This window comes from Macrosteles quadrilineatus, unplaced genomic scaffold, assembly GCF_028750875.1.
Source record: "Macrosteles quadrilineatus isolate MER2022 unplaced genomic scaffold, UCM_ALF_1.0 Scaffold_1__1_contigs__length_201487025, whole genome shotgun sequence".
Taxonomy (NCBI): domain Eukaryota; kingdom Metazoa; phylum Arthropoda; class Insecta; order Hemiptera; family Cicadellidae; genus Macrosteles; species Macrosteles quadrilineatus.
Genome location: NW_026542594.1, coordinates 80617624 through 80631529, shown reverse-complemented (window position 1 = coordinate 80631529; position 13906 = coordinate 80617624). Strand labels below are relative to the sequence as shown.

At 36.0% G+C, this 13906-nt stretch overlaps 1 protein-coding gene across 4 annotated transcripts in view; it reads left to right on the top strand.

Annotated features, from left to right (window-relative positions):
- LOC128983665 (E3 ubiquitin-protein ligase FANCL) overlaps positions 1 to 13906 on the top strand; it is a 160862-nt gene that overhangs the window by 78264 nt on the left and 68692 nt on the right. For 3 of the 4 annotated variants that reach the window (XM_054403044.1, XM_054403042.1, XM_054403043.1), the window contains one exon: positions 10991 to 11212. The exons of the other annotated variant lie outside the window; for it this stretch is intronic. In XM_054403044.1, the coding sequence (XP_054259019.1) occupies positions 10991 to 11212 (222 nt within the window). The remainder of the gene's footprint in view (positions 1 to 10990; positions 11213 to 13906) is intronic. 4 annotated transcript variants of the gene reach the window in all.

The window sequence follows — 13906 nt, the reverse complement described above, 5'->3', positions numbered from 1 at the left end:
TGATGAGTGAGTGAGTGAGTGAGTCAGTCAGTGAGTCAGTGAGGGCTTTGCCTTTTATATATTTAGATACTAGGCTTCACATTTAAAATTAAAAACAACAGCTGATCATTTGGTCAGCATAAATCATAATATATAAATCATAATATCATAAATCATATTAGTTTCAAAATTGCTTTTCACAACGATTTTTCGTTTTATCGCTATTTAAAGAAATTGAGATTCTGCCTGTTTTTTTTCATTGGGATTTAGTCTATGGTAATAGTTTGATGCTAATTAAAACCCCAAGATGTAATAAGTTATTACTTGGAATATCTCAGTACTTCGGAGATTAAGTTCTGGGATGGGAAAGTAAAATAATCAGTATTTGATCGAAACTATTTCCCCCTATTGAGTAATCTTCAGTGTAATCTTTGCTCAATAGTTATACAACTGATGTTTTTCCCTTTGTTCTGTATTTTGTAATTTGCTAGTATAATGTGAATAGCTTTTTATAAACACATCTGACAACTCTTTCGTTTACTTTTTCCTTGTTATTTTGTTCAACCAACTTAGTTACTTAAGGTAAACAACAAAACCCATAAGGCCAATGTTGAATTTATAAATTTTCAAATGAGTTGTGTAGTGAAATACAAATTTTCCTGAGGTAGTGGCTGTCGTCAATCACGTTTGTAGGCCTACAAGTCCCTAATTCCAAAATTTAATCAAAATCCTTCCGCTGGATTTTGAGATTTATATTACAAACAGAAAGACATTCAGACAAACAGACATAACTCGTATTAGAATATAATATAGCATTCTTTTTTTCTAGTATATGTTACTACTTCATGGATTTTGCTTGTTTCCTTATAGTTTAATTTGAATTCCATTTAAAATTGTAACTTTTTTCAACACATATCATTTTGGGGAAACTAATGTTAAATATGTAACTAAAAGTAGACAAAGGCGCATTTGATGATTTGCCGCTGGGCTATCCACAATTGCCCCCTCCCCCTCCAACCGTGTCACTTTTCTTGGGGCAGGTCGGCGCCAAATCACAGTTGTCAAATGACTAAATAAGCTCTGTTTAATAGGATTTAATAGCTCCACTAAAGGACTCTCACAGCTGATGTGAACTTGTAAAGTTGATACAAATTTTGCTCTTCAATTTTCAGTGATTATTAGTGAATAATTTTTAAATTAGCTTTCAAACAGTGTTTCAAAAAGATCTTTAAGAAGACAGGTTTTCTACGAATAAGTATTTTATACACTATACCTCTATATCATTAATAACTCTCTCAACTTAAAATCATCTAACCTCAAATATTCATTTTATTTGTTTATAATACTGATTTCAAAATATTTTTTTATCATGTAAACATTACCAATCTTTTTTGTTCACATCTATTCCACAATTTTAGGAATTGAACTATTTTAATATAATCTATTTTTATTGGACCAATGAAGTAAAATGACTTTAACATTTAAAAGACAAAATGTAATAGGTGACGGCAATTGTCTTTTTAGATCTTTGAGTATATTCTTATTTTAATCTCAAAATAAGTTTAAAAAACTTAGGTTAAATACTGTCGAACATATGTATACAAACTGGAAAGAATATGAACGTTTTATCCTGTATGATGACCAAACTGAGATTGATAAAGAAAAATACTGCCAGGAAATGACAAAAGATGGTACTTATGGAACTAGTGTTGAATGTATGGTTATATCTGACTTGTTTAAAATCAACATTAACATCTTTTATCAAGCTAAACATTTTAAAACTAGAATCATCCATTTGGAAAATAAACCAACATTAATATCAAGATCTTCTCATAAAATTACAGCGAACCTACTTTTAACCGGCCGTTTGGATTGTGGACATTTTGAACTTTTAATTCCAAATGAAAGTATAGTCAGCCAAATAAATCGAAAAGATAAAGTATGTGATGAGATGATTACTAATAGTAAAATTTCTAAAAGCATTTTCAGAGAAGTGAAATGTAAGACCTCAAAAGTAAAAGCTAAAGCCAAACCAACTCCAATTTCTGATAATACAAATAAAGCTGTATATAATGAATGCTATGACCACGGAAATGTTCAATTTCTTGTAACAGCAGACGATGTCAATCAAGATGATATGATAAAGGCAATTTTATGAACAAGTTATTTACCAGAGGATTCGGAGTTCCACTTCTTAACTCTGTAAGTTCTCAAGAAAAGAATGAATGGCACAAACGGTGGCTTTGTGCAATGAAATTAAAAGGAAGACAATATACAATACCACAAGGTTCAATTGGAAGGCAATTTGTAGATGTTCTAGCCAAAGAGATCCAAGCAGTCCCTAATGGTATAAATTCAACCGAAAGAATATTTTTCTTATGTGCTACCATTCTTCAAAAAGATAAAATGATAAAAAATGGGTCTGACATAAGACGCTTGATGAAAAAAAGAATGGAAATGTGGGAAAATGATCAATTTGATGAATTAATACGTGAAGCTGAGAGATGTGATCGGCAAATGAAAACATCACAAGAACACCAAGAAGAAGACCAGAAAATAAGAATCTTCACAAGATTGGTATTACAAGGAAAATTGCGTGAAGCTACAAGATGGCTCACAGATCGCTCCGGCGATGGAGTACTCACACCTGATGATATCCTTCCTGATGGTCAAAATGTTTTTCAAGTTTTAAAAAATAAGCACCCACGTCAAATGGTTCCGAATGACAATACCTTTCTAGCTGATGAGAACTTACCATTGATGGTAGATGTAGATATATCCAGTGACCACATAGAGAAGATGGCTAGATGTTTGCATGGAAGTGCTGGCCCTAGCGGAACAAATGCTGATCAATGGAAGAATATGTTGCTGCGCTATGGAGCACATAGCTCTCGTTTAAGGGAAGCAGTTGCATCGTTAACTCGATGGATGGCAAACGGGATAATAAACTGGAACTCGATCAGAGCTCTGTTAGCTAGAAGAGGATTAGCACTGAACAAATACCCTGGTATTCGCCCAATAGGAGTTGGAGAAGTTTTGCAGAGACTATGTGCAAAAACAATGGCTTTTGTAACAGGTAACGATGTTCAAGAAATATGTGGATCTGACCAACTCTGCGCCGGAACGAAAGCTGGAATAGAAGGTGCTATACATGCTATGACGGACCTATTCAATGAAAATAACCAAAATTGTATTTTACTTGTAGATGCTTCAAATGCGTTCAACGCCTTGAGCAGGCCTTTAACTCTGTGGAATGCTAGGGTGCTTTGGCCTCGTTGTGCTCGTTTCCTATTCAATACATACCAAGGCTATGCAACCATTATGCTTAGAGGAAGCAATAAAATCATCCTTAGTCAAGAAGGAACCACTCAGGGAGACCCTTTAGGCATGCTAATGTATGCAATTGGCATATTACCTTTGGTAAAAAAACTAAAAAGCCTAAATTGGAAGCAAAACTGGTACGCTGATGATTCTGCATGTTTCGGTGAAATACTTAAAGTTAGAGAATGGTTTAACGCTTTACGTGTTGAAGGGCCAAAATGGGGGCATTACCCAGAACCCAAGAAAAGTGTATTGATAGTAAAACCTGAATATAAAGAAAAAGCAGAAGAAATTTTCAGAGACCTACAAGTGAAAATTGTAACATCGTACATGTTTTTAGGGGGTATTATTGGTAGCTCAGAAGAAAAGAAGGAATTCGTGAAAGAAAAAGTAAAAAAAATGGGTTGATTGTATAAAGAAATTTGGCATAGCTGCACATAAAAGTCCTCAAGCAGCGTATACTGCCTTTACAAAGTCATTACAAAATGAATGGGCATTTCTCCAAAGAGTAACAGGGATTTAGTGAAGAATACGAAGACTTAAAAACTGCCATACATCGCCATTTCACTCCCAACCTTTTCGAACAAGAGATTTCTGAGCTTGAACATGACTTAATCTCTCTCCCTACTCGTTTTGGAGGCTTAAATATTCAGCACCCGACAAAGAACAATGGTATTTCATTTGAAACATCAAAACAATGCATAGAAAAATTAATATTAGCCATTAAAAATGGACAACCATTAAAGATTAATGATCATGTATCAACTCTACAAGATGTAAAAAAGAAGAGAAAACTAGAAAAAGACACGTTGGCTAAAGCAAATAATGAACAAATTATGCAATTACTTCCCGAAACTCAAAAGAAGCCAATAATTAGAATTGTAGCAGGGAATACTAGCCAATGGTTAACTGTGACACCATGTGCATCTGATCATACGGATTTGTCCCCGGATCAATTCAGAGATGCTTTGTCAATTCGCTATGGTCGCACACTTAGAAATTTACCAGTACGATGTGATGGTTGTGATCAACCTATGAATCTTACTCATGCTTTAAATTGTAAAAAAGGAGGATTGATCAAACATGGGCATGATCAACATCGAGACCACTGTGCTGCGATAGCAAATATGGCCTGGAAAGGGGTTGAAGTCGAGCCTATTATGAGAGAAGCTGACCCTGCAAACAATGTGCCTGCTTTAAAAGCTGATTTTAAAGTTAATGGTATTTGGGAGGCTGAGAGAGTAGCGTTTTTTGATAATCGCATTGTTAATGCTGACGCTCCCTCTTACGCCAACCAAGAATGGGGAACAATATCTCGAAACCATGCCGTTCAGAAACACAATAAATATGAGAAAGCAGCCGAAGACATCAGAGGAAGCTTCACACCATTAATATGTTCCACAGAAGGAGTCCCCCACAAAGAATATGAAGCGTTTCAGAGGAGAACAAGCGAAGCCCTGGCTGTAAAATGGAGAAAACCATACTCCCAAATTATCGGATGGTTGAGGATCCAAAGCCAGCTTTCCATCATTTGAGCAGTTTCGCTTAGGCTACGGGGAACTAGACGAAAATTCGAAGCATTCAATTTGAAGATGGTGCCGCAATTCCCCCATTGCTCTATTGAGCTTTCATTTTATTTTTGTATACATCCCAAGTAGCTAGTATTTTAAAATTAAATCTTTTATTATGTAATATGCAAATTATCACATTAAAGTCCATTTTTTATGTTTTTCTAAATAAGTGCCGGCAGCCTCAACTCACCTGTCTTTTACCACTAGGCCCAGTGCCGGATTTACCACTAAGCCGCAGCCTAGGGCCGCAAACAAAATAGGGCTGAGGAGGATTGACAAAAATATTTTTAAGTGTAAAAAATTTTAATTTATTGACCATCAGTTTGCTACGACTCGGCCGGAGGGATATCTTAATGATTTTCCATGGCCGCGCGTAACGATAATGATGCCCCCGTGATTGCAGCCCGCGGAAGATGTTCATGATTTTGCTGCGGCCGCTGTTTCTGCGATAATGATATCCCCGCGATTGCGGCCCACGGGAGATGTTCATGATTTTGTCGCAGTTGTGAGTGTCGGTGACGATATTCCCTTGATTTAGGGTAAGTATTAGGGATTTCTCCGTGATCATGAGTGGCGATGATAATGTCCCCCAATTAATTGTGGCCCGTGGGAGATATCCCGGATTTTGCTGTGGTCCTGAGTGTCAATGATTAGGTCCCCAGTGTCCGAAGGGATGTATATAATTTTACGCGGTCATGGGTGTCGATGATGATGTCCCCATGATTGAGGCTCGCGGGAGAAGCTCACGATTTTGCCGCGGTTGCGAGTGTCGATAATGATGTCCCCGTGATTGTGGTCCGCGGGAGATGTCCATGATTTTGCCGCGGCTGTGGTTTTCATTAATGATATCCCCGTGATTGCGGCCCATGGGAGATGTTAATGATTTTGCCGCAGTCGCAGGTGTCGGTGATTTAGGATAAGTGTTTGCGATTTCTCCGCGATCGTGAGTGACGATGATAATATTCCGCAATTGTGGTCTGTAGGAGATATCCCCGATTGTGGCACAAAGAGATGTTTATGATTTCACCGAGCTCACGGGTGTCGATGATGATGTCCCCGTGATTGCCGCTTGCGGGAGAAGTTCATTATTTTGCCGCAGTCGTGGGTGTCAGTGACGATAATATCTTCTCCATTGTTTAAGAGTAAGTGTTCAAGATTATTCCGCGATCGTGGGTGACAATATGATGATTTACCTGTGATTGTGGCCCGTGGGAGATGTTCCGATTTCATCTGCGATCGCTGGTGACGATGATGATGATGACTGTGGGAGATTCTTATTGGTGGAATTCCACCACAGGGTTGGGGGCCGCTCAATTAACTTGGCCTAGGGCCGCAAGTACCTTAAATCCGGCACTGACTAGGACTAGGCCTACACAGTCAGTGGCGTAACAGCCGGCCTCGCAGACCCCGCGGTGGGGGGGGGGCCCGCGAGGTTGAGATACCCTTTTCTCCTAAAACCATCCGTAAAACCAATCCTTTGTTCACGGATGTTTTTTTCTCCTGACAAATTTTTTTGAACGTAATGTGTTGGTAGATACTTTTATTCTACCAAATCTACTGAAGTTTTATCTTTTAATTAACAGAATTGTTAACAAAACCCCACTGCCCACCACAATCACCCGACGGTGTGTATTAGATTATATTATAATAAATTTTTCCCTGATAATTAGACCAATTCGTGTATATCAAGGCAAAAATGTGGTTCTGATTCCACTTTAAACTGTAGGTCCCTTTGCCATTAGCTGTATGGGCTATTAATTAACAGCTGTGTCTAAGGAATGTTAGCCTTAGATACTAACAAGACTACAAGATCGCGCCACTCATCCTACACTTATCTCCATTCATACTTGGCTTAAAATACCTATTTTGTATGGTCGCCATTTCATTGAACAGTATTGTCCCTTGTCCGTGTGGTTGTGTTGCTTCAGGCTAGGAGCTGTGCGCCTTCCGCCTGGGCGACACACTCTCGGAGCAGCCCCTCCCCCCTCCACCACTACCTGCTCACGTGTAACTCAGCTGACCGAAGATCACCTAATTTGATTTTGATAGAGATCCATGCGGGTGACTCATCAGCGGTGCCTGTCGTGACAGTCTTTGTTTGGTTCTGTCTGTACTGTAATCTGGGTCATTGCGTATATTGAAAACAATTTGCTATGTGCGCGTTGCGCCCTTAGTTTACAGCTATTATTTGTGCTGTAAATTCATTATTAATCATTTAATAATTGTATTAAACAAGTAATAACGTTAATGTTAGTAATATGTTGACATCGTTTAATGTTGTTAGGCCTAAAAGTGAGAATGAACTAAGGTAACAAATTTAACATTTAAGGTTAACAAAATTTAAAAACATTTTGATGAACTAGCAGAGAACGAACCACCTATCAGATCCTGACCTATATATTAAAACAGTTGTGTATCATGGAACTTAAATACTGTAATAATTCAAATAACTTTCAGGGGATGAATGATGTAAGTAGTATGTATTCTGTTCTCACCCCGGAGTTTTTATCGTAGTCTCTAGACGAACAGTTAAATGTTAAATATACAGAACTAGCTGCTGAATATAATGAGGATTTCACTTCATATTTTCCTCACTGAGTGAAAATATAAGTTTAAAAAAAAAAGAAAATATTTTTAGTTGAATAACAATAAAAGCTAACCGAATTAATTATTTATAAAATGTGTTAAAAATTAAATATCAAACCTCCTATATATAAAACATTCTGATACGGATAAAAATAAGGTATTTCGATTTGTTTTAAAATTATTTATATAGGCCTACAACCACTGATATTGTTATATATAATGATGTAGTGGTGTAACTTTGTCATTAAATCATGACTGAATTAACCAGCGAGCAAGGAATACCATAGAGTGGCAACGTAGTGCGCGGACTGAAGCCGACCTTGAAACGCCGGAACCACTGGTGGAGGGGACACGACGCACCGGCGGCGATGAGTCACCCTAGTGGCGAGCGTCTTGGGGGTTATATTGGGGCATTAGGCCTATGTACTGCTATAGTTGTGTTTGTTTGTATTGCACGTTTTGTTATCTTAAGTAATAAAACGTTGTATTGGTACGAACATTTTTAAAGATAATGAACACTTCTCAAAACAAGACTCTGAACAAAATTTTGTTTTGTTAACAAAGACTATGAGCACAAAATATTTTACTGTGCGGCTTCACCTATATAGTAAAATTCTTTTGTGAAAAATGCACAAATAAAGTTTTAGAAACCTCGTAACTAAAACAAATATGTTTTAAGGCCATTAGATTTATTCTTCTTTGTTTTCCACGTATTTGTATTGGAATAATGGTTTACATGAATGGTGTTTTATTTATTTTTATTGAAACAATATTATATTATGAATGATGTCTTGACAGTTTACAATTTAGATAGGAAAATAAAACTTAACTAGTGTACATGTTGCTCGAAATCGAGCAATTGCAAAAAAGTAAAGGAGTTATTTAAAAATAAATAGCTTATTTAAAAACAAATAAAAGACATAATTTCCAATGAGTTTGAAAGAGTCAACTCAAAGATTACATAACTATAGGTCTCGCCACCCTAAGTTGAGGCAGCCCAAACTGACCGGTAGGGTCGTTACCGTAAATACCGATGTGTAAATGACTAAATTTATACATCAGATTTAAAATTTGTTAATGATAATTATTGAACTAGAGCGTTCACGGAAGTGTCGCTAATCGGATTATAAAGGGTCGTGCGGGAACAGCCGGTAACGACCCTCCCGGTCAGTTTGGGCTGCCTCAACTTAGGGTGGCGAGACCTATAATGGAAATTAGTGATGGTCAAAACCAGAAATTTCGAATCTCAAAACCGAAACCGAAACTTTAAAAAATCGAATCCCGAATCTCAAATCTCAAAACCTAAACGCGAAACCTTTTTACTTAGCTGGTTACAAAGGTCAAGGTTACAAAAAATACACATAATCATAAAATGTTAATTATGCAATAAAAAACTGAAAGAGATCGACTCCTCCTGACCGTGACATAACATAAATACAGTATGTGAATGTGACTGATAATCTTAAAACCCAATACATCATAATTTTTTATAAACAACCAACAAAAAAAAATAATTAAACTTCTAACACCAACATAAGCATGAATATTAGATTAATTAGAACATTTAATGGTCAATATTTCTTTGTGTTTAGTAAATATTGATGTGAAACTGAATTGTACCAGTTATAGGATTTAAGATACCTTTTGAAGTTCAGAATAAAATTTACTTGTTTCATTACTGTTAATGGTGATGTTTGCTCTGTTGCTACCAGCTTGTTTGGAAACAGTGTTAAAAACAATAAGAATGGCACAAAAAATGTCAACAGTTTCAAAAATAAAACTGCCAAAATCTTCAATTTAGAAACTTTTGAATCTCGAAACCGAAACTTTTCCTAAGTTTTGATGGTTTTGAGATTTGAGATTCGGTTTTGACACATCACTAATGGAAATACTCACAATGTACCTAACAGTTCCATATAATCAAAATTTCTTGTAAATATTTTATAATTTTTCAAAAGATTATCTGGCTTTTATTGTATTCTACAAATCTTTCCCACTTATAGCCACATTAGGTTGTCCATGTTGATCTTTATCAATGATAATGTAGTCTGCATAGTACTACCCAATGTCGCCTGTACGTTAACAAATTTCAATAATTTTTTATAGCGATAACATTTTGTTTACATTACTTAAGAACTGCATGATTTTCTGCATAACCTCTCAGTCACAATTTTATTTGCTTCAATTGGCATTACTTTGGCTAGTTCATCGTAAATTATATTTACTTGCTAGTAGCATACTTAGATTAAGGATTATTTACCCATTTACTTGAAATATTCAACAATTTTGATTCTTTTTATTTTGGATTCGATATCAAAAACTTTTATGAGATATGACACTTTTATTTTACATGCAGTGACATTATATTTGAAAGAAAATAAGTTTTTTCAAGGAATATTTTAATTTTAAAAAAAAATTTTCAACAAAGGTACAATTTTTAATTTGTCATTGAGAGTATATATAACAGAGGAAATAAAACATGGTAATTTTTTTTTTTAACTGAAGTGCTATGTTTAAAAATTTCCGATTAAAGAATAATTCATTTGCGAAACTGTGAATTTTTTTCCTAAGAAACATGTGTTAATGGTTGATTTTATCTTTAGTGATGGTTTAGTATTCCAAATTATCAATAACTATTGTTAAAAACTGGAGAAAATTTAATTTGACTTGAAATGTTTTAAATCTCTTTATCAAACCACTTGTTTACTTTCATATTTAAAATAATTCTCGTGGCTTTGGTAATTAATTACTAATGAGTTAGTATGCAATAAAAAAATAATAAGAATAATATAGTGATGAGAATAAGACAAGTCAAAAGCTAGGGGGGAGATTCAGCTGATTTTTTCGGGCCCCCCTCCATGAGTTATTTTTAGACCACCGATACAACATAAACAAACACCCTCCCCCTTCGTTTTTGGACCACCGATACAATGATCAAACAATTGTTTTATCATAAATTAAGTAGTAAATAAATTATGGGTAATGTTTCATAAAATGATGGATTAATTAATTAAGTTAATTCCAGCGAGCAAGGAATACCATAGAGTGGCAATCCCTATCCTTTAAACAGTACTACATCAGTAATCCTAGTTGGAAAGTCAAGTCACCCTTATAAAACTTATTATACATAGTTAAAATATTTGAAAATTAATGACAAATATTATTAACATTAACATGTTTCAAAACTTTTATATTAATATCACCTACTATGGTAATATTTTTGAATTTTTTCATAAATCTACAGTAATTTCTAGTTTTGTTAAGAAAGGTGCAATTTATAGTCAGGAGTTCTATATACCCCTAACAACACAAATGACATGCTTTCTAGTATTATTTCAGTCATACAGCATTCAAACTCTTTCTCAATCAAAATATTTTGAAAACTTATATGGTTGCTGGGGAGAATTGAAACACCACCATGAGCGGTTGTAGTTCTGGTCCAATAAGACATATGTTGCCATTATAAGAATAAGAATGTTTTCTCTAATTGTTGCTATACTGTCACTACTCACTCTGTCTCATTGTGACTGTAGACTAAAGGTTGGGACGAGGATGCAGGAGTGTGTACTAACCTGCTGAGGATTCTTGGATTGACACAGTTCCCTCAGCGTGACATAGACACTGAGGTAGACACAACCCAAGGAGAGTGTTCCATTTGCTTCACTGTGCGATCAGGCGATGATATGTCCCTGGCCATCAAGGTGTGCAACAACACTTGCTGTGACTCTTACTTCCACATATCTTGTTTGGCACAGGTCAGTAATCATGGCCAAATTTCTGTTCAAAAAGTAATCTCTCTTAACCTCTTCAAGCCCTTTGACACATATGTGATTATCTTTATAAGTGGGGTTTTACACAATGTGTAGACCTGTGTTTACACTGTTTAGTTACTGTACCGTTGTAACCAATTAGATTATTAAAAACTTAATAGAATGTTTATTAAGAATTGTTGTTAGCTGAAAAAAATCTACCAATATCTAAGATAGTCAGTTAAAAATTGTCCTGAAGAGGCTTTGAGCTTGTAATACAACAGGCGGCTTCAGTAAAATATTTACACAATAATTATACAGGTTGTCCTATAACAGTGGCTTAGCCAGGTTTGGAGCCCCCTGATGCAAAAATTGCTTAACCCTCATTCTCCCAAACTTCAATCATCACCATAATGAATATATTTTTCCCTTCTAATGGTCATTGCAGATATTTTTTTAATAAGCAACACAATGTAAGGGAAAACTAACGTTTTAATTAACAATAAAATAACAATAAGTTAATTCATTTCAGTATCCTATGGTGCCATCTTCAGACCGACTCTAAAGGTACTGAGATACCATAACGGTCTGAAGATAAGTGCCAAAATATATGTATTATTACGTAATTTGTAATGTATTGTAAAATAATAGTAGACTCATTTCCACACAGATTATTACGATAATCTGTTACTGTCATTTAGATGTAATAATACTATAATTCTTTTTCATTTCAATTTTTCTAAATATGGATAAAGGAATATGTTTATGTTTGTATAAAAATATAACATGATGGTAATCTCAAATGTTAATAATAATAACTAGTGGCTTGTAGGGACAAAAGTCCCTAATAAGATCAAAAATGTAAAACAAATTATTGTAATATTTACACAAACTAAGAATCACATTACAGTATCTATGTGACAGGATAGATGTCCCTGTACACCTTATCTTTTGTGTTACAGTACAACACAGTCTCTTTTTAGCGAATTTCCCTATAGGGAAGTAGCTATTATGGTAGGTGGCATGGTAAGACCTAGGCCCGGGACCGATTTACTTTTTCATTTTGATGTCCCCAGAGGCCAAAAACACCATTCGTTCAAATTTTATATACATGTATATGTATATACTAGCTGTAACCCGCGGGCTTTGCCCCGTTTAACTTCTTAATTTTCAAGATGATCTCGTTCGCATGGCTCAATTTTTCACGTACTGGTTGAAGTTTGTTCGCTACGCTCACTCACCTTTAGGTTGGAGCTCGTTCGCTGCGCTCACTTGCCTTCAGGTTGGCTCGTTCGCTACGCTCACTTGCCTTCAGGTTAGCTCGTTCGCTACGCTAACTCTCCTCCAGGTTGAAGTTCGTTCGCTATGCTCACTCACCTTTTGGTTGCAAATTAGCTGTTGTCATAAATGTAAAAGAAATAATAGTGCTGCATCCTGTTGGTAATCCTTGTAACTTTAATGCTATTGAACATCTTAGAACAGAACTTGTTTAATGAAACAGCTGTTAAGATTCATTAATTCCATTTCTCATAAGGTTAACATGGGAAACTCCAGAGCCACTGGGGCGGAGCCCGAGAGTCCGATCTGAATAAAAACAACTTAGTTTTCCTATTTAATGCCTAAAGAATCAGTGTACCAAATTTCAGCCTCCTAGGTAAATGGGAAGTGGGAGAATTAGTGATGAGTGAGTCAGTCAGTGAGGGCTTTGCCTTTTATATATATAGATATATATACGTCCGTGAACGCGATAGTAGTAGTGATTTTGTACGTTCTAGGACAGAGGAGGGAGGAGTGTAGATCACGTGGGTTGAGGTAGGTAACCTCACTTTGCCTAACCTAACCTAACCTTACAGGCAGAGACTGATCCTTTGATTTGGATGACCTTACAGGCAGAGACTGATCCTCTGATTTAGACAGTATTGAAGTTGGACATTGCTAGTTCTATTCTGTCTAGTTCTATTGTCTGCTGCTCAGCTGCACTGCATGCAAGGTGCAAATAGCAATATTTTCTGCTACTGTAGTTATGTAGTTTTGGATTTGTGACCACGTGGAGTGAGGTAGGTCAGCGACTCAGTACGTGGCGTGGTTCTGAGTACTAAGGTGACGTCACATGTAAACAGAGGATCAGAGACCACGTGGGTTGAGGTAGGTCGGGGAGGGAGGTGTGTTCATGACGTCACATGTAAACAGAGGATGACCTTACAGGCAGAGACTGATCCTCTGATTTGGACGACTTTACAGGCAGAGACTGATCCTCTGATTTGGATTACCTTACAGGCAGAGACTGATCCTCTGATTTGGATGCACCTTACAGGCAGAGACTGATCCTCTAAATTGGTAAATTATGAGAGAGGAGGTGTGGTTATTGGGTTTGATCCTAACATATGCTATGGGTTTATGGGTTCAATGCTAACTAACCACAAAATATGTAATTAGAGGTTCACGGGTTCAGTTCTGACCTATCATTTGGAGGTCTATGGGTTTGATCCTAACCTATCACTTCTGGTAAGGTGCACGGGTTCGACTCTAACCAATCATTTCTGGTTGGAGGTCTATGGGTTCAATTCTAACCCAGCAGGTTTTGTAAAAAAATATTTTATTTTATTTTATATTATATTATATATATATGCTATAGTGTATAATAAATGTGAAACAAATGATAATTCATGTATCTAATGTTAAAAACAGCTGAAAGAAGGT